Source organism: Fundulus heteroclitus, chromosome 22 (genome assembly GCF_011125445.2).
Source record: "Fundulus heteroclitus isolate FHET01 chromosome 22, MU-UCD_Fhet_4.1, whole genome shotgun sequence".
Taxonomy (NCBI): domain Eukaryota; kingdom Metazoa; phylum Chordata; class Actinopteri; order Cyprinodontiformes; family Fundulidae; genus Fundulus; species Fundulus heteroclitus.
The window spans coordinates 9,366,666-9,393,306 of NC_046382.1; the positions used below are offsets into that span (position 1 = coordinate 9,366,666).

Below are 26,641 nucleotides of genomic sequence, written 5' to 3' on the forward strand. Positions count from 1 at the left end.
AACCGACCACCGCCATCAACAACAAACAACCCTCCGTCTAGACGCTCGCTCTCATTTACAGAACAGCGCAGCTGCTGAACGGACGTTGAACCCTCATCTATGCATCGGCATTCACATGAGGAAAAAAAAGGGACAAATTAACCTCAACGTCAACCGCGTCCGCTTGTCAACGAGACGTCATCACCCCTGGTGATTTCTACTCCTTCCTTAGGTTTGCTGCTTTAAGATGGTAAACATCCAGCATGAAGAAACAGAACCCTGACGCAACCATTTAAACACCATTTGAAGTCAAATTGCTCATAGAAAGCCACATTTTCCAGGAAAGCAGTCGAGTTTCTAGCTGAACAATATTGTTTTCTCTTGGTCTGAAATTTTACTAAAGCATGAGAATTTCTGTCGGGTTTGTGTTTTGTTCTGTTGTCAGAACGTACAGCTCATTAGGCCTGAGCCGGTGTTGGATCCGCACCTAAAGAGGAATGCAAATGCTTTTACGAATACAAAGCTTTTTTTTTATGGTATCAGGGTATTCAGACAAACATTTCTAACAAGGCAAGGCAAGGCAAGGCAAATTTATTTATATAGCACAATTCAGTACAGAGACAATGCAAAGTGCTTTACATGATTAAAATATTGGAAAATAAAACAGAATAAAAGCAAGTAGGGATAGTGTAGAAACAAAAAAGAACATTTGAAAACAGTAAAACATTTTAACTTGAACATTTACAACAGAACATTTACTAACAGAAATATCTTATGTGATCTAAAGGGCTTTATTAAAAGAGAAGGGCAACAATTATTCCTTCTGCTGCTGCTGCTAAAATAATCTAGCATACATGCTGTGGTAACGCTGGAGGAGCCAAAGAGATCCAAACGTTGTTTTGCACTTCACCAACTCCCAGTGTGCATGGAGAGGCTCAAGAAAGTACCCAGGAACAACCTTATTTTGCCGACCAACATATTTCGGCGTGTGGCCTTTATCGGTCATGACCCTGATGGAGTTTATCTTTTTCTTTTTAACAAAACTTCAAGCAATGCTAGAGTTTTCACTTCACTGGTGTCAACATTCTGCAATTGGTCTTGACCTTCGCAAATCAGGCCAATGATGGAAGAGGAGCAAGAAGAAAGTCGGAAAAAGATTGCAAACTGCCAGATGCCATGAAGAGTGCAGTAAACAACTGGAAGATGGGGCTCTGGTCAGATAAAACCAAAGTTCAGTTGCAAGACGTTATCAGATGGAAAATGAACTTTGCACCACCAGCTTGGTGAAGCATGGGAGTGGCGGCATCATATTGTGAGGATGTTTTTTTTTTTTTTTCAGCAAGGGCAGGGAGTCTGGTCCAGTCAAAGTCTGGACCTAAATGTAATTGTGAATATGGGGTAAGACTTGGAAACTGCTGTTCGCCGATGCTCTCTCTCTCAATTCTGATAGAGCTGGAGCTATTTTACAAAGCGGAAATGGGCCGAAAGGTTAGTTAAAGGTTTCCAAAGCTGGGAATAAAACACCTCAAAAGGTTTGCTGCTTTGTTTTGCAGCAAAATCTGGTTCAGAAAAATATCAACTTGGAGAGATCAAAATTTATTTATGCCACCATTTTCAGATTTTTAATAGTTTTATAAGAAAATGCTACGTATCATTTTCTTCCACTTCACATTCCTGTACTTCTTTGCATCAGGCTATCACATAAAATCCCCCAAAAAATACATTTGAAATTATGACTTCAGTGTGGCAAAAAGGAAAAAAGTCCAATGGATGTAAATACTTTCTCAACACAATGAAGTAAAGTATTTCAGTTCTTATTGTTCCCGCACGAGCATAGTATACATCCCAAGAATGGCTCAGATAATTACATATTTACGATAAAAAGTGTTTGTTTTTCTGCTTTAATTAATTACACTTCATGATTTGAAATAATAATAATAACGTCCCTCAAATCTGGGATGTTTAGATACATTTGCTGAATTTATTTGCTACACGTAACTGGTCTGGTTACTTTAAATGAGTGTGTCTGATGTGGCTTTATGGATTTAGCCAAACTTCACTTACTGAGTAGTTTTAGCCAAAGAGGGAAAAAAAATAATTGAGTTTGCACCCGTTCAGATGTGTGGTTGAAAGAGCTAGACTGTCTGTCTTTTATGAATGTTTTATGTTTGAAATTTTAGAAACAGAGATGTTGAAATAGTGAATTAGTTGGAAAAATCTTTTGAATGGGAAACGGTATTTTATCTTTTGAAGCTCAATAACACAAAGGAAACTTCTGCATTTTGTTTTGTTCTTCTTCATCAGGGCCTTCTACTCTTCTCTGACTACCAGGCATCGACCTTTGACATGTCAAAACTTCCCAGCCACAGGTTTGAGGCCATGGACCACTTTGCAAAGTGCTTCCTGATCCTGCGTTTGGAGGCCAGCCTGGTGGAGGGTGGTCTCCAGAGAGCGGAGGGGGACAGCCGAGACTGGAGAGCTGTGCGCGTGGACTTGGTGTCTCCGCCGGTGGATCGCTACGCCTATACTCTGCTCGGCTGGACTGGCTCCAGGGTATGAAGGGTCTCACACGCTGAATGGTCGTGAGGTTGTTGACTGAAGCTTTGAGTGGGGAAAAAAGTGGAAGAAGATGCCAAAACCATTTAGTCTTTTTGTTTCTCACCACTTATTGTTTTCTAATAAGGATATCTGATTACGGCGCTAGAAGAGACTCTAAATTTATACATGCATGTATGAATCACATATGTGTATTTGTAAATGTTGAGACCGTTGCAACTCCATATATGTTAGAGGTTACACTGCAAAAAACGGATCTAAAAATAAGCAAAATGTTCTTAAACATTGTGTTTTTGTCCTTGATTTGAGCAGGTAAATAAGATCATCTGCCAATGGAATGAGTATTTTGACCCCTAAATTAAGATAATTAGACATCCTGCACTTGAAATAAAATGATGGAGATGAGTTGTTCCTATTTTAAGTTCAAAAATCTTATTCTATTGGCAGATCATCTTATTTAACTGCTCAAATCAAGGACAGATACACTCATTTATGAATTTTTTGACTTTTTTGACTTCTTAGCCAATATTAAGCAATCATGAAGGTAAAGGTGTAAAAAAAAATATATATATTTTTTAATAAAATAGGGGTCCTAAATGAAAACAAAGTACGCTCAGGTGTGATGTAGACAGCTGACTTGCGTATCCCCTCTTTCACAGATGTTTGAGAGAGACCTACGAAGGTTTGCTCGAATGGAGCGACAGATGCTTCTGGACAACCATGCCTTGTATGACAAAACTAAGGTACTGTTCACTTTAAGGCACACCAAAAGTATAATTTCAACCTAAAACTATTGCTTTTAATGAAAAAAAGAAAATCAGCTTGAAGGATTAACTAGAGCTACATAAAGAAGAGAGGTCACCAAAAAGGTTTGACCAGATAGAAGCCACCGATGCAAACTAAAGCACTTAATGAAGCTAAATTAGCTAAATATTATGAAAAAACGTGCAGGATGAATGGTTTGGAAGAGCAGTCGTTTATAAACGGCAACACATGAAAAGTAAAAAATGATGCTATAACAACTCATTCCTTACCTGACAACCCTTATGATCATTTGGGAACCTGCGATTGCCTTGACGCTCTGGCTTTTGACTCAACTCGTTCTCCGTCATTGCTGACGCAGGATTTGTTCCTTTATTTGATGCCAAATCCATAATCCTTGGGCACAAACTGTTTTTGGTGTTTGATTAAATATCAATGCACCTAAACTGCCTCCTCTCAGAAAGCACGCCCACCTTTCCTGTAGAAATGATCTTGGGGAAAGTAAGAGTGCTAACTCTATCTTTTTTTATTTTTAGCTCATAAGCAGCAATTTATTCCTTTAACATGTTCCTATTAGAAAGCTCCTTCATGTCAAGAAGGCGGTCCATTTTCTACAACAATGGTTTATCTGCTTTAAAAAAAAAACACATTGAAAAGGCTTGTTTGTTTATGCTCCATACTTTAAAGACTTTTTCAGGTTTTCTGGCCCGATGACGTTTGACCTTTTAATTAAAACCAAAATGAATTTTCTGACTTTCAGCTACAGCATATTGCACAATGTAGCAAATTGCATCTACAAAGTGCATTTACTTTAAAACTTCACAATAACGCAGTATGGACACGATCTGTTCACGTGTTTAGGCAGGGGCTCCTGGTAAATTATAATTGTGTAAATATTGTGCTTGCGTGATTCACTTTTACATGATTACATAGGTCTTTGAAATGATGAAATTGTGAATTTGTGTGCTTTCATCCCTTCTTTGATGCATTCGAGGTAAACAACCTAATACTGGGGTGGGATAATTTTTTTTAAAACCTTTTGGTAAAGTGTTTCAGCAATGCAATCTGACTTAACTAATTGTAAAAAGTGGTTAATGATGGAGTGCTATCAAGAAATATTTACATATTTAGGTTTTTAAATTAGCCAAAGATACTTTGAGTAAGTTTAAATTGAAGTTTTCAACCGATGATGTAATGGATTTAAAGAGAAAAACTCAATTCAAAACAACCTGACCCAATGTGAACAGGTAATTGCTCCCGAAACCAAATCCCTTGATGCTCCAACTTTTGCAATGACCCCTTCACTTTGCTGCAGACATACTTTGGCTTGCCGTTCCTGCTGTACTTGTTTTAATTTGCCCGTGTTAGCCGGTTTTAGAGCATGAATGGTCTGTTTAACCCTTGTTCTGCTGCAGAACCCAAGTCAAGCATGAGGTCCCAAACGGATGACCGGACATTTTGATTTTTTGCTGTAGAGCAGAATTCATCATTCCAGCAGTTACAGCATGTCCTCCAGATCCATCCCGCCACGTTTTTACCGCCAGCATGAGGTTCTTTTTCTGAAATTTAACTCATTCAGACGTCACAGGACGCAAACCTTCTGAAAGGTTCCACCTTTGTCTCATCGGTCCACAGAATATTTCCCCCCAAAAGTCTTCAGATTCCTCAGTGGGTCCGGGGTTTGTTTCTTTGGCAAATGTCAGGCGGACTTTTGTGTTGCTTTTCAGGCTGAACTGGGCTTCACCTTAAAACTCCGCCATGGGCGCAGTTCTAGCCCAGCGTCTTTCCCATTGTTGATTCATGACCACTGACCTTAGCTGAGTCAAGCGAGGCCTGCAGTGCCTTGGAGGTGACCTGCTGGAGTATTGTTTGTAGGTCGGCCGGTCCCTGGAAGGTTGCTACCGCTCCATCTTTTCTCCAAATCTGTACGCTAACTCCAGGGGCAAATACTTTCTTACATAACTGAATTCAGATTAAAGTGTTGCACATTGGCAACCTAGATTTTCTTGTATAGATAAGAAAAAAATAAAAATAAAAATCTGAACACAGTACATTACGGGAGTCTCAACCGGAGTAAAAAAAAAAATGCTTTTTCCTCGTAGGCTTTAAATCTAACCCGATTGATTTTCATGTCTTCAGCTGGAAACACTAGTTCAGCTTTCTTTTTATCCACAGGACTCTGATTTACTGCCATATTATTCTTAGACCCACTCCTGAAAGAACTATCTCAGTGTAAACTTTAAAGACACCCGACAAGAGTATTTGGCTGACAGGCTTATTATTCAGCATAGAAAATTTTATAGTACTGGCAGGAGGACAACAAAAATCCAGGGAACCATCAATCTCACTGACGGGCATCTTCCTGAGCTTGTTTTTTTTTTTTTTTCATCCTGAGACCTCGACTGTTCGTTGCATCCTCTCCTAGGCGCCCCCCCCCCCCCCCCCCGACTTATTTCCAATGCATGGAGCACAGACAGGCGAGCCGATTGAGTTTGGAGCCGGGGCGGGACAAGGGGTGTAAAGGGGGATCAGCGTGCAGATCGACAGGGAAGAAACCCTGTCACTACAACGTCCCGTCAGCCGCTCCCCCGGGGACGGAGGTCAGAGTCCCCGAGATCACCGGGTGGCAGCTCCCTGACAGACATTATACACAGCCAGCCAGCTCAGATGCTGTTTATTTAAATGCAAGGGCAGCGCCGCGCCTGCTGACAGTGCAGTCACCCATGCACCGGAGCGGATAAGAGGGTGAGAGCACAAAAAGCGAGCCTTTTCCTATTTATTTTGTCTCTCTTTCTTGTATTTGACAATGTTTTTAAAGCCGGTCAAACTATCTTCTGCATATATTGCTTTGTCAAAACAGGACCGTCGCTCCTTCTTTCTGAGCCGTCAAGGTCAACAGAAAGCTTCACAAGTCGCATTTAGACGGGGTTGTACGGCGGCGCCACCCGTTTTTTTTTTTTTTCCACTCCGCGCTCCGCATCACAGCCATAATTAACCTAATGAAGATCAATTAAGTGTCCCGGTGTCCGTCCTTCCTCCGCCTGCGCACAACACGGCTCGTATTCTTTTCACACTTTGCCTTGGGCCAAAGGAGATGTGTGTCTTTTTTTTTTTTTTTTCCCGTCCACGCTCGCTGCAGTTAATTGGTTCGACGTATGGCTTAGGACAACGTGGTAATAGGGCTTTCATCTTTTTCGTGTCCCTCCTAATTGGCCGGCAGGTTTTGAAGCGCTTTTCTGCGCGGCTTGTGTGACCGGTGTCAGAGAGAAACAGGGGGAGCGATGAGGACTTATGTCTGATTAAAGGGGAAACATCCCAGCTAAAGGACCAAAGGCGGTCATTTAGAGGACTTTAATCATCCGGGCCTCGGAGACTCTCAATGGACACCAGCTGGTCTCTGTCTTATTATAAAATGCTTTAAAAAAAAAAAAGAGATCAGAAGTCTACAGCATCCTAATGATCTCCACTCAATTATGAACAGGCTCTGGGGAAGTCCCTGCATCGCCGAGGGAGGGGTCTTCGCAACTGTCGCACAGAAACGCAGTGACTGGGGGGGGGGTTCGTTTATGTCAAATCTATCTCAGTGTGACTCAATCCTATTGGCAGAGAGTGTGTGGGTTATTGGCCATTGCTGGAACATAATCCAGACCAATTACGGGAAATGACCCTCCAACACGAGGCTTTATGGGCGTGAGGCGATGGATGTTGACAGCTGTACTCGTGGAGGCGCACATTAAGCAATAATCGCGCTGGTGTTGGGGAGCAGAGGAGTTCCCATGCTTCCCCGCTACAGGAGACCCACCTACAGTACGCTGGGATAGTAAGATGTAGTATCAGGATAATAGTATTAGGACATGGGATGGTTGTCTTAATTCTGTTTATGTTGTTCTGTTTTTTTTTATTTCATTTATTTTTCTCCCTTTTTATTTTCTTTCATGGGTCGACACCCGATTGCTCACAATGTTATTCTATTAGTGGCTTTTTTTCCCCCCCATTCAGTCGAATTGTGAAGGCAAACCGGACGGTAACCCTTATAAAGAAGGGTGTTCCTCCAACGCGTTGGTCAGTATGCATTTTATTCAAATTACATGAGGAATAAACAAACATTAAACATTTTTCTTTCACCAGTTCCAGCATGCCTTTGATCATTTGTTGGGCTATTTCTTTATATTACGACTGGAACATGAGGCCTGGCCTTAAGGGGAAAAAATGATTAAAAAGTTTGCTTTGTCCTTTTTTATTTTATTTCAACACATTTCTAAAGTGCTGCCAAAGCACCTGAGTTGCAGGGAGGATGTGTTGTTTCCTTTGTTATTAGAAATCAAGGTGAAATCACAGAGAGAGTTTTTCACCCACCCATACAGTGATAGACTTCTTTTCTTCGTGGCTGCGCGGTGCAGACCACTTTGACCAAACAAAACAAAACTGAAATCATTACAAAGCCAGTCACCGTATCAGACCCTCTGTTTGAGTCCCGACGGCAGTTTTCCAGAGGGCTGTTGGAAATAAGGTTTTAATGAACCCATTTCCGACCGCCACTGTAGAGAAAAGGTGCGTACGGGCAGGGCGCCGTGCGCTGGTTGGTATTCATCATGGTGACAGTCCAACGGGCAAATGTTGGAAGCTAGAATAAAAGGCTGTCAGGCCGAGGAAAAGAGCTTTTCAAGCAGCTCCATCTTTGGGGACAAATCTGTGCATTGCTTTAGAGCAGAGCTGACCAACTTCATTCATTGATGGACGGTGTCGTACCTGTTTGAGATATGCTTAAATGCTTTAATCTGGACGTTTAATGTAGGGGCCTTGTGATAAACCACCATGTCATTCAAGTATGTTAAACAATATAGAGATTTAAAACATTTAGGGTACCTCCTGCTGAGGTGGCACTCTGGACTCTGGAAAATCAACCCCGGTTGTATAGTATACCTTTAAGTTATTGTAACGTGACGCATGTGTTAAAATTACCAGCCAGCTCCACGTGGATCTCAAGGACGCCATATAATTATGATAAGAACATTAAATCTTGATCAATGCAGTGCCAGCAAGAGAGCAAGAGACGGCAGGAGAAGCGAGGAACAATAAAGAACCTTGTCTGCTCAGGGATTAGTGCAGATTTCTCTCCGTGCACGCCCACGCACCGGGATGCATCCTCACAGGAAATGAAGTTAGCCCGATCATGAGCTAATGCTGGGCCTGGGGTCTTTCCGCACAAGCTTTATATGTTTCCCCGTGCACATGTGGGTTCTCTCTGGGCTGTCTGGCTTCCTCCCTCAGCTCAGAAATGTGTATGTAAGGCTCGTACTCTTCTTACGCTTTTTTTGTAACTGTGCGTGTGCTTAGCTTCTTGTCTTGTGACGGACGTTCAACCCATCCAGGGTGTACCCAGGCTCTCGCTCCATGACCACTGGAGACTGCCCCGGCCTTCCAGTGACCAGGTTAAGCCACCATGGATGAATAAATGGATGGATGAAAGAAGGACATAGAGCTTGTTGGAAAGGTTTCTGACTCTGGTCGCTCAGAACTCCAAATAAAGGGTGTTTGTATTTCCAGAAATCTTTCCAACAAAACAACAATGTTCCTGTTCCATTAAACATATCAACCTATTTCTTTTGACTATAGTCTAACTACAATTGGACTACAGCAGACAGAAAAGGTACGGCTCCACACAGTCTGCCATGTTTTCTCTTCTTTTGTACACATTTCTCCGTCCCCTTGTTAGCTTAACCATTTTAATACTGCCCCCCTTTGGCTTAAGACAAAAACATACAATTAACCTGTATTCACACCCAGAATAAAAGAAAAGAATTAATTATTCACACTTGGCCATTGTTCCATAATTGCTTGTACAGATGGGGTTTCTTTTAACTTGACAGGATTTTTTTTTTTTAGGTTCAAAAGGTAGACATTTCAGACAACCGTACTATTCTTTCTATAGCCACCTAATTTTCTTTAGGGTGACGTGTAGCCTGGAGCCTATTCGAGGAGTCAGTTGACAAAAGCCAGAATTGGATGCCAGTTCATAGCAAAGCTAATAAATTCACACAAAAGTGAGAGAGCAAACACAATCAAAGGGAATTTCCGAGTTTTTTTTTTTAGGCTGCATAAGAAGGTATCATGGTGTACGAGGAGAAGATGCTAACTTTTTCAACCACCACGCCACCTTTCACACTCGCCGTGAGGCAATTTTCTCTAAATCGTGTTCTGATATACCCCAGACCCAACTAAAGTCCAGAATTAATATTGAAGTAATTGTTATTGCTAGGGACCCAAAAGCAGAAGACAAAGTTTGAAACATTTCATAAGCAGTTGAGTCAGATGCTTAAAGCAACAGAAGAAGAAGAAAAGCTTGATCTTAAGGTAAAGGCAAAAGATACTCAGCAGTGGAAAACCAGTTAAACAACTAAAACCTCTGCTAACATGATAACGAATGTGGATTCTGAACAGTAAAAAGAGATGAACTGGTGATTCCAACTACAAGAACCCACAACATGGTCGTCTAGTCCAGGCGTCTTCAACCCTGGTCCTGTCTGCTCCACTTACACCTGGATCAAATGATGGCATGACCTCCTCAGCAGCAATCAAAGGCTGCAGAGGCCTGATAATCACCTGTGTGTTAAAATCAGATGTGTGGAGGCAGGGAAACACCCAAAACATGGGGGTCCTGGGGACCAGGGTTGAAGACCACTGGTTTAGTCTGTAGCCCCTTTAACATAAAGCTTTGCTGATATGGTTATAAGCATGATCCACTCCACTCTTTACATGGAATTCAGTAATTCATAGATAAAACCAACCGTGCTGGTTAACTTTGAGAATTGCACAGACCTTAACATCCTAACTTATAACAATCTTCACTGTCAGCAGTATGTTAACCTTAACAACCCTCCACCTTCTGCCAGATTTATTTTGTGCATCACAATAACATGAGAAGATGCCTTTCTGGCTCTCTTAACAAAAGGACCAGCGATGATTAAACAAATCGAGACTTCAGACTTTTTTTATTTTGAATTACTGTAAGCAATTCTTGTATGAGAAAAAAAACCAACACATTGGGAAAACATTAAGCTCTACTATGCATGGTGTTACAAGAATGCCATTCATGGCTCAGGTGATATTGCAGATTGAACCTCCTCCATCCAAGTGAGAGTTTTTCAGCAAAATGTGATGCAATAAGCTGCAACAGCTCACAATGTGAGAACCATGGCTCTCATTAGCTCCTGGAAGATGTGTTTTCATGGTTTACTGGACATGGTTAGCTGGGCTTTGCCAACAAGAATTTTTCAGATGACGATCTAAGGAGGTGATCATATCTTCTCACTAGTCAGGGAATGGCTTAACATTCTCAAGGATTATCCTGATTGAGACTGAAAGGCCTAGAGTTTTCGGCTACCTCTGTTTGTGGTAAAAAAAAAAAAAAAGTTAAATCTTTTGGGGTAACACAGAACCCCAAAGCAGGCCAGATGCAAGTAAGATTTATACAATGTGAGCAATAAATCATAATCTGGAACACAATGCAGGTAAGACAAAAGCAAGATTTGACACTAAATGAAAGAAGCGTGGACATATATGGACAGGTAGGAAGTGTTTGTTGGTACGAGTAACAAACGGGACTAATTAACTAAAAAAATAAACCAGTTTTGGGGAAACGTGAACTGAAGAACTGATGGAGAATGGCATCAATTGGCAAAAAAACAAAAACAACCAAAAAAAAATTGGAACAAAGTGAGTCAGCAAACAGTCACTAAGCTGAGCTCAAAATAACCTACTGAGTGTAAAAACTAAAACAAACACCATGAGTAGGGCTGCACATTGTTGGGAAAACATGAAATTATAACGTTGTTTTTGAACATTGCAATGATGATTAACCAAATTTTTCTCACCCCTTTGATATTGCCCACATTAAAACGGCTATACTGCCATGCAATATATTATTAACTAACTATATATAACTAATCTAACCATAAAATAAGTGAAACAGTAGGATGACTACCAGATATAAAACAATGAAACCAAAGTGGCTGATAAAACTCAGTCCAAAGGATCATAACAGTGTTGAATCGACGGGAACCTCAGGTCAGAATTAGTCTTTAATCCACATGAGCCATGGAAACCTGACCTGATTGGGGAATTTTTTAAGGAGTGGACACGGCTAATCGACAATACACGACTGACATTTACTCGTCCCGTGAAAACGTTCGTAGCTCAAGTGTTTGAGGCAATTACAGCAAACATCAGTTCCTGAGCAGCCAGCTTAATTAACTGAAGTCTAAGTCGGAGGTAGTCACGCTGGCTGGGTAGTTTACTTGTGGAGCGGAGGTGGGCCTGAGTGCATGTGTGCGTCCTCTGCTGTAACTCTGAAGGTTTGTGATAATTAATACGTGCAGCGGGTTTGATGAATGAGGACAGGTGGAGAATTTCATCATTCCTAGACAGACTGACTCCCTCCCCGGGCAGGAGGGTTGCGTGACCCTCGCCGGCACCTCCAAAAAAAAAAAAAAAAAAAAAAAAAGGATCCACCCTTGAAACTTGCTGTGTATGTGTGAACGATCAGCCGCCGCCATCAAAACCCAGGTACACCTGTTAAAAAATATGTTGAAGCACATTAAATTCGCTGTCATTTGTTCTGACTGCTCATGCGTACTTTCGCGAACTGTATGCACGGATATACGGCGTGAACAGGGGTGTGTAAATGTGTCTTTTTTTTCAGCAGGTAATTACTCCACGTCATGTGTGGGAGTGTGATTAATGAGGCTCTGGTCAAAAGGCTGTGGGCATAGATGTCCTGGCTTTGGTCCTGAAGCACTGATTCCGATATGAAAGCTCCATCTGTATGTTCTTTTTTTTTTTTTTTTTTTTTACCCTGACATCCTCCAGCTCTCCGTCACGTTGCACTTTAGCTTCAAACGAACCATCAAACAAAAGGAGAACGCTGCTGAAAGGACACCGAACGATCAGTCCAGCACCAGGACTGAAGTGACGTAAACATTGCAGTGCTTTAGCTTCTTTCTGGTCAAACCTATTTTATAAATTGTCATTTTACTACTAATATTACTGATATAAACCTCTGGCCTATACTTATTTGCAATACCACTGGATTTAAAATTTCTGTGGGTAACGATAGAAAAATTATAGCAGATCAAAGTTGTCTACAACATTGGCAGTGTTATATAAATTTTAGGAACTTTTAAATCAAAAAACATTATATCTCTTGTACTGTTCATTAGTTTTGCCTTACCTGATGTACTGTATTGAAGTGTAGGGGAACAACTATGAAACTAATTTAAACCCTTTGTTCATAATTCAAAAGAGAGCTATCCAAATTGTAAATAAAGCAGATTATAAAGAGCGTACAAACCAACTTTTTGTTCATTTAAAAAAACACTAAAATTTCAAGATTTGGTTGACTTTAAAACTGCTCAATTAATATACAAAGTAAAGAATAATTTGTTGCCAGTACACATTCAGGGTCTGTTTTTGATCAGGGACGGAGCTTATGATCTTAGAGGGTATAAAATGTTTATAGCCTCTATACCCAAAAGCAAGAACAAATGTAAAAGAACATTGTGTTTGTTTTGTTGGGGTTGATGTATGGAACAAACTAGATCTGGAGCTAAATGACTGTAGAACATTAATAAGGTTTAAAAACATATTTAAGAATCATGTGAATAAAAATTATGAATCATGTGAATGCAGTAAGATATTGGGTGCATTCCCCCTTTTTTTTTTTTTTTTGCAAAATGTTGTTATTGTAGAATAATTATTTTCCTAAAATCATATTTTGGTATGTATCATAAAAGGTAGCCATCTCTTTTCTTTTTTTCTTTTATATTTTTCTTTCTAGTACAATGTGAATTGGAGGGTGGGCATTATAAGCTTATTGCTTCTGCCAATACACGCTTTTGAGACTGTTTTAATTTATGTTACATAAACACATTTAATATATATGTGTGTCTGAAATAAATATCATATCATTTATTTAGAAAAAATAATTAATAGCATTGTGCTGACTTTCTCTAAGTTCATCAGTGTAAAACAATTTATATATAGATCTAATCAAAGTCAATGTGGTTATCTAGAAGGACACTATTTTCAAATGAGATCGATCACATGTGATTCCAAAATTAAAGCTCTTTATTTGTTCTTCATATATTGTAGCCAAGGCTTGACTGTCTGTTAATGGTAACAAACAAACGATTATGGCATTGTAAAGAGAATAAAAATGTATATAATGTGACATTCGTGCACACAGTGACTATGTGTATGTGCTAGTCGGGTAAAAAAAACACAAGAATACTGGCAATACTGAATATGACCAGAATTATAAAACAGTGCATTAACCAAACACACTTAACTGTCAATCTCTGATCTAAAAAAAACTCAACCCTCTGTGGGGGAGGTGTTGTCCAGCAACCTGGTAATACAACAGAAGAAACCCTCTTTCTTAGTTTTGCCATGAAGGAAACAAAGAAACAAAAAAAAAGAAAATCAGAGTAAATCATGGCTGCTTTAATAATATCAAACACAAAATGTCCAATCTTAACTAAACTGAAACAACAAGAGTTACACAAGGAGCCGGTGGAGATTCTCTTCATGGAGTTTTAATCATTTGACTAAATGAAAATCATTCTACAGGTCAGCGCCTCCAATTTATGTTGAAAGGCAGAAAATCTTTAACGCACAAGTGCTGAGAATTTAAAAAAATTTGTCAAGTTCTCCACAGAGTGCCTCAGCACTCCTTCTCCGTGTCAGGCACAGAGCTAAAAGCTAAATTTAATTCAGCTCTCTCTGTCAAATGATTGTGTCTTTGATAGGAAGCTTCAGCAGCCCCCCCCCCCCCATCACCCTTCCAGCAGTGGATGAGTGGACAATAGCAGGGCAATTGCACTGGGCTTTGGGGAACAGACGTTTTGAAAGTTCCCCCCCTCGTGTCTGGCCGGCTGCTTGCTTGGTGCTCGCAGGTGGCGCCTGCATCGAGGACAGCAGGCCTGCCTGGAAGGAAGGACCCTATTTGGCAAGCGGAGAATAAGGGAGAAGTTTAATTTAGCCGTACTTGGCATGTGGACTCTAAGGGCTGTCACACACTAAGATACACATATATGCCTGAGCGTGCTTTCTGACAGACGAGCCGGCCAAAAACGGGGGGTTATGGCGGGACTTCTGTCCTCTAAACATCCCGGCCGGCCCGTGAGGAGAGATGGGGAAAATATAGCCGAGGGAGACGCGAGGATACGGGGCCTCACAAAAGTAATTTCTACACTTAAAATGTGTTTCAGATTTTGTCCCTTTATATTCACAACTTTCAAGTATTTATTTATATACATGTTTTCTGTGACATACCAACACAATGGAGTGCAAAATTACAGAGCGGAAGACAAATAACGAATTTAGAAATTTCAACAAATAAAACCTCTGACAAATTGTGACATGCGTAGGTATCCTTTTTATGCCCCTCAGTTTACAATCCAGTGAAGCCAACCGCTTTCAAAAGTTGGCTAATTAATAAAAGGAGTTTACCTGTTGGTGGTTTACTCTGTAAAAGTCCAGCTGCTATGTGCTGGGGGACAGACACAGCAGACAGGGGAAGAATAAAGTTGAGACAACGTCTTTAACTCAAAGCTGGGCTACATTTCAAAACAAGATCTTAAGCGTTTCACAGAGCTCTGTTCTGTCTATATTTGAGAAAATAAAAATTAAAACAAATCTACTAGGACGTGACCCCCTATCCAAACTAACAGACTGGGCAAGGCAAGGCAAGGTTATTTATATAGCCCTTTTCAGCAACAAGACGATTCAAAGTGCAGAGACAGAGGGAAGACTTTCAGACGCGAGCACTTTGCATTGGAATAGCAGCTGCAGGTCAGATACAGTATTAGGCAAGATGGGCCGAGAAAGCCATTATTCAGGTAGCCAGCAGGCCTATGGTAACTCTGGAGGAGCTGCAGAGATCCACGACTCAGGTGGGAGAGTTCGTGAAAGGGCCAGCTTTTTGTCGGCACTTGGAAGACTGGCAAGGTTGTTGAACTGCTTAATAAAAGCCAAAAGTCTTTAGATATGGAGAGGTATTAGAGACATTGCAGACCTCACGCTGTGAAGCACTAAAAGGTGCTTCCACAAAGCATTGACCCAAGAGACTGAAGTGTATTATGGGTCAGGTCACAGCAATATGGTGCATCTCCAAAGGTAACTTTGTATACTCAGGCTTGGTTTAACATATTCAATTCAAAAATGCTTTATTAATCCAAAAGGGAAAGTAAATACTGGTGTAACTCATGTTACAGGGGTTTATTCAGCCAGTTGCTGTAGATGTTAATGGCTGCAGGCCGGAAGGATCTCCTGTAACGGTCTGTCTTAAGTCTCTGACTGAATACTTTGTTGTTGGACAATAGTTTGGTTAAGAGGATGCTTAGTGTTATCCATAAAGTTCTTAATTTTATGCAGAAACCTTCTGTGCAAAGTCATCTTCAGAGTTTCTAGAAGAGTCCCCAGAAGTCAGTTGCTCTGATGCTATATGAGGATTTTATTTCAGTCAGGTCCCAATCACACATCTACGCGCCGATCCGGGGGAGAAGTCTTGCCCAATATGGAATTCCTCAAAAAGCCATGCTTACAGTCGCTTTATTTATACTTAAAGACAACACCCACACACAATGTAATGGGTTTTCGAGTCCTCCTCTTCCATCTGGTTCCTGTTATTCTTCAGAAGGGTTCTCTGACCTGAGAAGGTCGTGCCTGACCTCCTTCCCAGGGTGTGAATTACCTTTAAAGAAGGCAGAGGGAGATATCTCTCCCAAGCAGAGTACCTGCAGCTGTTTTTTATACGACCACAAACCAGCTCCTAATTAGGCCAAACTTAAAATGAACTGTTATAGGGAGCAAACAATGCTTGGTGTATGTAAACATTCTAAACCACAAGACTGGAAAAAAAGCACAACCCACTTTGTTGGGATTTGTGTTGTAAAATCTGTCTTTAAGTTTTGTTTTCCTTATGAAACACTTCAAACATTGTGACTATAAAGTGGCAAAATGCTAAAAAAGTAAAGGATGTGAATACGTATGTGAGGTACTGAAGGTGGGGTTCATGTCAGACTCTTCATTGTAATGGCTTATTCCATCTTCCATCAAATAAATAGTAGATATTTTAAAATATACTTTAAATGTTCTAATTTATCACTTAATGAAATAATATAATTGAGGAATATAATCAAAATCTGAATTATATAGATAGACATATATATATATATATATATATATATATATATATATATATATATATATAGACAGACAGGTAGATAGACAGATAGACAGATAGATAGATAGATAGATATTCATTTTTTTTACTAGGGGTAAATCTCAGGATAGAAAGGTGGTATAGAAACATATGTAGAAAAATCCTCAAGGGCAGCAGATCTAATCTAAAATATGTTTTTGAACCATTCACCTACTTATCCGTCATTTAACACATTTCTTAAAGGCACTTTTACATTTAGATTCACTCACCAATGCTTGTGAATCTAATGAAGCAAAGATGACCATGCCTCACTCTCTTTGATGCCACTACAATCCAATAAGCTTTAATCCAATAAGCTTTGCGATATCTAATTTAATGAGCATGAATGTTTAACGTGCACATTTTAAACAATGGATAAAGCTGTTGAAGAAGTTAAATTAGTAAATTGCTTTTGTCTATAAATCATCCAGATAAAATAGGAGCCGAGGAGGGCGGTGTGTAGATAATCAAAGGCCAGAGGGAAAGTTTATTTTTTCCTCTCTCTCGTCTTGTCTTATATTTGCCACAAACAAGATGCTGCATTTCATTAGAAATACTTAGTGGCTCTCATGCCGAATTATTGTCAATGTTTATTACCGCTGTGGAAGGAGAGTGTTCCTGGAACATTACCCTGGTAATTGCTACACGGGCAAAACTATTTTCAGGAACGGAAACCGATTTAAAGTTTTTGTTTGCTCTCTGCCTTCCCTCAGACTTTCTCTAGTTTAGCCTGTTTTGTTATGGGCTGCGTGTGGTTTGTTAGTGGTTGATCTTGCCACGCAGAATTAAATTGTTCTCCCTTTTGCTTTTAACGGTTCACCAGCCGCATGAAAAGTCGGGAGTGCAGTAGGGGACATGAAGATTAGACCAAAGAAGCAAGTCCAGCGCTGCTTTGGATGTGTATCTTTCTCCAGGACCATGAGAGAGTAGAGCTAAATATTCACAAGCTTGCATACAGAATTATTCGTGCCCCTGGGTTTAAAGTCATTGTTTAAATTTACAAACAGTTTCCTCTTACTTGAAATAATATGTAGCTTTTGGAGCAGCTCAGCCAGAGGCCCAACTTTAGTCTAATGAAAAATATGTGGAAAGAGTTCAAAATTAGGGTGATTGCAAAGAGGCCTTCCAGCCCCTACGTCCTAGAAAGATAAAAGATAAAAAAAGATATCCAAAGATAAATGGTCAGAATATCAATGGAAACATGCAAAAGCTGGCCCGCAGCTATAGGCGGAGTTTGATTGGTGAATTGTCACGTTACTTTTTGTTCTGTTTCGTTGTTCATGGTGTTAGTTTTTCAGAACGTTTTTAGCTTCACCGGTCCTGACCAGGGATCGGTCATTTGGAAACTCTACAATCCAATATTTTTCCAGGTGATAAAAGCATCATCGTTGTGCATTTGTACTTTCTGTTGTTCATAAATTAGGCTTTTCGGTTATGAAATGGAGCTTTTTGCCGTTGGGTCAATACATACCTGCCAGAGAGATGTTTCCTACCCACTTTATCAACTGGGACTTACTTACAATATACTGTGCAGAAATATGGTTATATGAAGGTGTGATGGATCGAGGTAAAAATGCATGAGGAGTCACAGGAAATTATTCAAAAGTTGAGTTTTTTTATTTTTAACCCAAAAGCCAAAAGTACAAAAATTGTGGGTTCCAGAGTCATAAAAGAGGTCAAAAAAGAGAAGAAAAAAAAAAACTTTAACTGAAGCAAACTGTGCCCTGACTGACTGACTGACTGACTGACTGACTGACTGACTGACTGACTGACTGACTGACTGACTGACTGACTGACTGACTGCACAACCAAACATAACTGACCTACAAACAAATGACACACAAGGGTATATATACACTGGCTGATCAGACCAATAACACAATAGGGGTAAATAAAACCAAACGAACACTCACAAATGACAAAACAAAGCAGTACAGTTAAGTTTGGCAATAAACTAATCTAAGAACAATAAAAAACACACAACCTCTAAATACAAACTCTAAGTGAAATACAAAACAAAGAAAGAAAAATACAAATTCCCCCCTTCCAGCAAAAGCAGGTGGAACAGTCCAATTTCCCCTCCCCGGTATTTAGTTGATCTCAGCCCTGGCAGCCATCTTTTGTCTGGCAAAACTCCCAGGCACCATGGAAGGTAAGAAATAAAGATTAGTACCAAAAACACAAAAAAGGTATGGATAATTGACTAAGTACAAAAGTGAACTAAATGTGCGCGCTTACAAATAGAACACATGTACTTAAACTAAGAATAAAGTTTTATTGCAAACTAAAGTGCGCATATACTGATTGGTAAATGAAAAGTGCATGTGTGGTACAGACTTTTAAGGTGTGGCCATGGGTTTGGCATCACATATATATATATATATATATATATATATATATATATATATATATATATATATATATATATATATAAAAAGCTAAGAATAGTTTAAAATGGTAACTCTATCATCATTTTGTCGTTGTTTTAAAATCATTTTAAAGGGACTGCTGTCTCACACACAAGATGTGACATTCCCTCTGCGCCTAAAGACACCACGGCAATGCTTTACTAAAACTTGAGCTAGGAGAGAACCTGACAAAGCCTAGATCCAAATATCCCCACCCTTATATAAAACATAGTGTGTACGTTCTGATCTACAAGACACATAAATAAATAAATAAGTACTTGGATCAAATCTAAACCTTGTAGTATCACATGCCATTGCCTTATCCATAGCTTCTGTAAGATTTTCCTTTTTTTTTTCAGAAATGAAGAAAGAACATTTATGGATAGATTAATTCTGCTAAATTGGAGAAAAAGAAATTTAGAGTATTTGGATGTAACTTGGCAAATAACAAAACGTAACCTTTGCTCATCATTGCGTCCTAAGAGACCGCTGAGGTACAGCTGGATTTATACCGAGACTAAAATACACATGCTTGGACTCTGCTTAATAACTATGCGACTGTGTTGGTCTCTTATAAAATCCCAGTAAATAACATTGAAGTTGGTGTTGGTAGTGCGACAAAAACGTGGAAAAGGTCAGCACCTTTACGAATAGCTTTGGAAGGCAATGTATTTTATTGGGCCCCAGCTTTGTGGCCTGAGGCAAAGTTTGCCTAACGGGTATCTACTATGGTGACCCCTTAACACAAGGTAATTGTAGAAGGTGTTGAATTATAACTCATGCATTTCCTTGGTGAATGTGTGGGTGGGGTGTAAGAAAAGCACTGAGAGTTCATAGCTTCATGTTATTGTATGTTTAAGACGAAGAATTACCCAGAAAGAAAGAAAAGCAGTGTTTCAGGAGATGAATGACCACTGATGCCAAAATAAGGAAAAACATTTCTTCAAAATAACTTGATAAATCTGGTCGCTTTGGGAATCACTGCAGATAGAAATGTCATCACCCTAGGTATCAATGTCAAAACCACAGGTGGAGACGTCACCTTGGGTAATAACATTTCTTCAACTGCTGGCCCCATTTCAGAAAATGGATAATTATCATCCCCAGCGCCAGCTAAAGACTTGGAAAAAGCAAGACGCCATGAGGCGAAAAACACTGCCCAGTTAAAAAAAAAATGGGCGGTTAGAAACGGCGCAAATTCGCTGCGTTTAAGACATCTTCAAGCAGAGGTGGATGAGGAAAAGCTTCTTACGCTGGGATCAGACTGCAGGATTTAAAGAATCGCAACATATCTCACATTTCCAGGCCGTCGGCTGCAGATTTAACTCATAATACCTTGTCTTACGCTCCACAAGAAGCTTGCACCTACCGGCGAGATAAGGACAGGAAATGACAGATTACAAGAGTCACTCGGATTTGTAAATAGGATTTGGAAAATTGGACCACCTCAAATGTTGCAAACACGAGCGTTCTCGCGGCATGCTGTCACAAAGTTGAGACAAGCGAGGTGCTTTGCCAGCAGCAACACTTCCGACAGATTTTGTTGGGGGGAGGAAACTGAGAAGGAAAACTATAAACTATTGAAGTATATATATATATATATATATATATATATATATATATATATATATATATATATATATATATATATATATATATATATATATATATATATATATATATATATATATATATATATATATATATATATATATATATATATATATATATATATATATATACATATATATATACATATATGCATGCAAAATAAATTAAAGGTGCATTTGTAGTTTTCTTTTTTTAAGGAGTAAAGGATCTTCTCAGCTTAGATAAATCACATGGATTGATAAGAGTGTGGCAAAGAAGTAAAGCTATATTTGTCAGTGCGGCACAACATCTGCGTTGAAAACTAGTTGAAAAGAGACTAATCCTACACATAAAACACTGTGAGGTGCAGAATGAGCAGCTGTTCTGATATACCTGCATTTTAGATGCAGGAATCAATCATCAGTCTGCAGAGGAGACTTGAATAACAGCTACTTTTAGTGTACTGCAGGATCCAGTGTAATGCAAGAGATTGGCTGGAACTAAAAAAGCTGCGCCACGATCAGGCCTGAAAGGGATCGGCGTGTGTGGCATGCTTATACGTACTTAAAACGAGGCATCCAGACACACAACAGTTCCCTAGAGACTCGGTGTTATGTTATTGTTCTGCTTATCGCCTGGGAAGTGGGAATAAACCCTCTGCTTCGTTTAAGAAGACTGGGTATTAAACAATGCGTCTAGAATGAGGAATAACTTTTAGCTGTTTAAAAAAAAAAAAAAAAACAAGAGTGGCCAAGATTAATTATGCTAATTTATTCTTGACAAAAGGTTCGACATTCAGAAATGACTTGAATGTGGCCGTCAGTTGACTTAAGGTAACTACAATCAAATGTGGTTGGTTATTGAAAGATCCTTTCCGTGGTAAAAAAAACAAAAAAAAAAAAAACTCTTATTTGAAGGCTCTAGAGTAACTATCTTAAAGTTCAGCTGCTCTCTCTTTTGCTGAAAACTAACACTGCCCATCACTCTGAACTCAGAGACAGGAGCTTTTCTTTCAGCTGGCACAGGGTGGTTGGTCAGAGTTGATGGAAATAACAAAAACTAAAAAGGAAAAACCCCATTAGAAGCTGAAAAAAAAAAAAACACGAGACAGAGCCGAAGTATCGACTTCTAACGAGACAACAACCTTAAACCCTAAAGATGCAGACAGAGCTGCGGTGGAGCGATGTAGATCAAAGCATGATAATGTGTTAGAATGCCTAAAGTCAAAGTTTACACCTAAATCCAGATGTGAATCATTGGAAAAACTGGAAAACTGATGTATGCAGACGCTCGCCATTCAATCTGATTCAGATTAAACTGCTCTGCAAAGAAAAATGGGCAACATTTCGGTTTGAAGAAGTATAGAATTAAAAATATATATATTTTTATCTATCTATCTATCTATCTATCTGTCTGTCTATCTATGTATCTATGTATCTATCTATGTATCTATGTATCTATCTATCTATCTATCTATCTATCTATCTATCTATCTATCTATCTATCTATCTATCTATCTATCTATCTATCTATCTATCTATCTATCTATCTATCTATCTATCTATCTATCTATCTATCTATCTATCTATCTATCTATCTATCTATCTATCTATCTATCTATCTATCTATCTATCTAAAGTCCAGTTGTTTTGTTTTTTAAACTTTTTTGGGATCACCATAACCTCGATGACTGAGAATCTTCACCAGCATCTATATATAAAATCTTAAAAAGCATTTAAAAGTGTTTTTTTTTTTTAACTGCACCATTTTTTTATGTTGGTCTGCCATGTAAAATCCGTATTAACACACATGAAATGTGAAGTTGGAAATTAGTGTGTATTTACTAACCTAGAAGTGACTGCTCTGTGGAGTCTGGCTTTCTCCATTTTATTGTTATTATTTATTTGCATTATTTTACAACCTGCTATTGTTGTCTGCTGTCACACATTCGCTGGCCTCCAGTCTGCGTCCGGGCGCTGTAATTAGGATGGATGTGTTTATCAGTTCTCCGTCCATGTTAATATTGTGGCCATCCAGCAGGCCTGACTTCATTTTTGTGCTTTCCTTTGCTCCTTTACGAGAACTGTCACTCAGCATTACCGGTACGGGAGTTCCTTTGTTTGCACAAATTTCAATTTTTTTCTCTGTCAGTCAAAAAAAAACAAAAACAGGCTTGACGAATTTTTCATTTCAGGGATTTGCTTTGATCAGAGCAGTTCGTACGGTCTCTCTTATAAGTCCCTGAGTTGGTTATAAAACACTGGAGGCCTCCCGGACAGGTATATCAAGGTGGACCCAGAATGGCTTAAACAAAGGTTTATGTGTTTTTGCCCCCGCTTTAAATACACTAAAATGTTTTGTCTTTTACATTTTCTAATAGAAAACCCAATAGCCCTGCCTCCCCTCCAGATTAGCTATCAGATTCATTTCACCCGGTCTTCTAATGTGAACCCCATCTTCCTCTCTGCCTCTTAAAACAAGACGATTGTGAGCGCCGGCTGCTAGGAAACGATGTTCCCATGACAGGTGAACAGTGCAAATCTGAAATGTTAATTTTAAGGTAGAGTTGCCATGTGACTGGGTCGTTTGCCTTAGAGGTCAGAGAAACAATTAAGGGACTTTAATGAGGAGGTTTGGGGAGTGTGAAATGGGGAGGGCTGCTGTAATAATGGAGGACTGTGATGGAGGAAGCCTGGTCATGTGAAGCCAGTTAAAAATGCCCTTACTTTACCGCTTCCATCCTGATTCACTGCTAATGACGGCTTGGAATCGCCGAGGCAGATTTGAGACATTATCTACACTTAGCATACAACGTAAAGGGGAATTTTTGTCCGGTCAATTATTTCTTTGGTGTGACAATGCTCCTTGGCAAACAAACCTTACACTCTCGGAAAGATTGTTTATTTCCTCTTTAATGGTGCCAAATCGTGTCTGAATGGAAAATGCGTCTCTGCCTTTTCGCCAATCGATATAAAACCTTGCCGGATCCTCTCTGCCAATGCCGACGCGGCTTTTGGTGGAGGCGACGCGGCGGTGCGTGGCATCCCTCTCCCTCACTGGAAAACAAGGTTAATCATCGCTGGAGGCAATCCCAATCCAGAGAGAGATATCGAGACGAGATTCTGCAAGCAAGCAAGCGCTGGCAACGCGTATCTCCCCTCCTAACGACGGAGCTGCATATTCCAAGACGATAATGGTCTCCCTCCCCGGTGAGAAGGGATTATCTCCAGATACCTCCAGATTTTGGGAGCGGAGAGGAGGGAATTTCTTCTCTTCAGTCCTCCTGACCTCGGACTCAAATCTCTTTCCCATGCAAATCACCCGATTATCCTCTAGTAATTTACAAATTCTGAACACACAGCAAAAATAGAACTGAAAATAAGTCAAATTTTCTTGAAATGAATGTGTTTGTCCTTTATTTGAGCAGGTAAATAAGATGATTTGCGAATGTAATGAGTATTTTGACCCCCAAAATAAGACAATTGGATATAAATAAGATGATGGAGATGAGTCGTTCCTATTTTTGGTGCAAAAATCTCATTCCATTAGCAAATCATCTTATTTATGTGCTCAAATCAAGGACAAATACATTCATTTCAAGAAAATTTGACTTATTTTTAGTTTTGTTTTTGCAGTGCACTGACAGATAAAAGCATGTCACGTCAATTATCTTTTCATCGCCGGTCCTCTTTGTGAGGGGGGGATTCGTTAGAGAGCAAGTGAATATCATCCCGTTAAAGCTGACGTGTTCGTAGGAGAGAAAAGGATTTGAGCAAATCCACCAAACTGCGACGGCCGCATGAATGAATGAGCGCATCTGCAACGCTGCAGCTGCCCTGCGGTGTTCCTAGTCTGCAGTTGTCAGTATCCATCAAAAAGTTGTTCAAGAGAAGAAGCGAGGTGAAGTGGTGCTGGGTCACGGCAGGTCAAGGCTCATTGATGCGTTAAAGCAGCAAATGCTGATCTGATCCAACAAACACGTTACTGTAACTAAAACTGCCAAAGAAGACGACCCCGGTTCAGAACGACAGCTGTCAGAATACCCAGCGCCCCACAGGTTGTTGCGTACAAACCATAAAAGCTACAGACTAATCAGACTGCCCACGCTGACTCCTGTACACCAACAAAAGCACCAATCAACATCAGAAATGGACCATGAAGCAACAGCAGAGGCCTAGAGTAATAATCCCAATTAATTTTGCCTCACATGGATGGCAAGGTGTGTATGTGTGTGTGTACCGCACCTGGGGAACACATGACCCCAACATAATATATTTATGGGACAGAGGTTGACGCTTTGGTAATGCTCTGCTGGGAAACCACGTGAATGTTCCTTTGACACAGACCACTTAGCCATGCATTGCTGCAGAACATACACACCGTTCCTGGAAACAGAAATCTTGGATGACTGTGGCCTCTATTAGCGTGAAAGTGGACACGACCATAAAAGCAACAAAATGGTCCGGAAATGGTTTGACTTGCACAACGAGGTGATGACTTGGTATCCACATATGCCTTGTCTAACTCCAACAAACCCAAAACCACGGATGCCCCATCTGGCACCTTACCAGATGTGAAGGAACTAATATGTTGCTGTCAGATACTACAGCACATCTTCATGGAGACTAAGTGGACTTATCCAGCCTGCTCTGCAGAACCAGAACCAGAACCAGAACCAAACATGGAGAAGCAGCATTTAGTTCCTATGCTCCACTTATTTGAAACAAACTTCCAGAAAACTGTAAAAGTCCTAAAACCCTGAGTTCTTGTAAATTGAGATTAAAAACACTTCTCCCATGTTTTATTTTGTTCCTACATTTTATTCCTACTTGCTTTTATTCTGTTTTATTTTCCTATATTTTAATCCTGTAAAGCACTTTGCATTGTCTCTGTCCTGAAATGTGCTATACAAATAAATTTGCCTTGCCCTTGCCTTCATACCTCAAAGGTCTCAGCTGTTTTAGCAGGTAGTTTACACAGCGCCGTATCTGCTGTATAAAAATACATTACTAGTCTTATATTTATACTCAGATTTTCTGATAAACTAAATTTTGGGTTCTGACTATCAGTTAAGCATAATTATTAAAACTGCAGTAAAAGCAGAAATGTATAAATCTGTTAGTTATGTATCAAAACATGATATGGAATTTAATTACTGATAATAATGAACTTCCTGACAATAGTTTATAGTTTATAATTTATTAAGATGCACCTGTGTATCACAAGGATGGAGAGTCAGTTGCTCTGATGGACTCTGAGACCAAATGTTTGCAATGTTTCTTGGCTACGATTGAACATTTCATGACTTTTTATATATTAATCTGTCCCCATTCTAACTCATGAAAAGTGAACCAAGTTGATTGTTCAGGTAGAAATGAACTGACTGCCTGTATTTGCAGATCATCCTAGTTCTGTAGGAGCGGACGCTTCCGAAAGTGCCGATTATGAACTGCAAGCGATAAAATAATGAAATGCCCTGGCTAACAAAACTGCCACTTATAATCTATCACTGGGTCAGACTTAACTTTTTATTGCTTCATCAGACGTGTTAACCAAACAGCTGTTGAAGAGCTGGTGAAATCTGAGTCAATTTAGAAATAGTTCCCCTAAAAGGGTTACTATTTGCTCAGCAGGAACTGTCAGAGTTTTTTTCTCAGGGAAATTATCTCAAATGGATAAGCACTGTGTATCCAATTTCTAGAAAATCCATTCTGCTCAGACGCCTTACTGAAATTCAAATGGCGAGGTGGGGGGGATAACCAGCATGTTATCAGGATTCCTCCCCTCAGGATCATGAATGCCTGTATTTGGTTTCAAACATAAAAAAAATAAATAAAAAAAAATCATTGAGATATTTCAGTCTGGAGCCACAAAGCGTCCACTTCGGGTGAAGAAGACAGCCGAGCAACTCTCTGCAAAGCAAAACGTCTCATTAACTCCCAGATATAATTAGATACCCCATCCCCATCACAACAGACGGAAACAAACGATTAAACAAATTAACCAAGTATGTTGTTTAAATAAGATCAAAATAAAAACCCTCAGTCCGTCTGGTTCACCTCTTATTTCAGTTTATAGCCGTTTT

At 39.7% G+C, this 26,641-nt stretch overlaps 1 protein-coding gene across 1 annotated transcript in view; it reads left to right on the top strand.

The window, feature by feature from the left end:
- The window catches only part of dntt (deoxynucleotidyltransferase, terminal), a 134,570-nt gene that overhangs the window by 81,041 nt on the left and 26,888 nt on the right, over positions 1 to 26,641 (top strand). The window contains exons 9-10 of the mRNA XM_012862358.3: positions 2,284 to 2,532; positions 3,195 to 3,278. Coding sequence (XP_012717812.2) covers positions 2,284 to 2,532; positions 3,195 to 3,278 — 333 coding nt within the window. The remainder of the gene's footprint in view (positions 1 to 2,283; positions 2,533 to 3,194; positions 3,279 to 26,641) is intronic.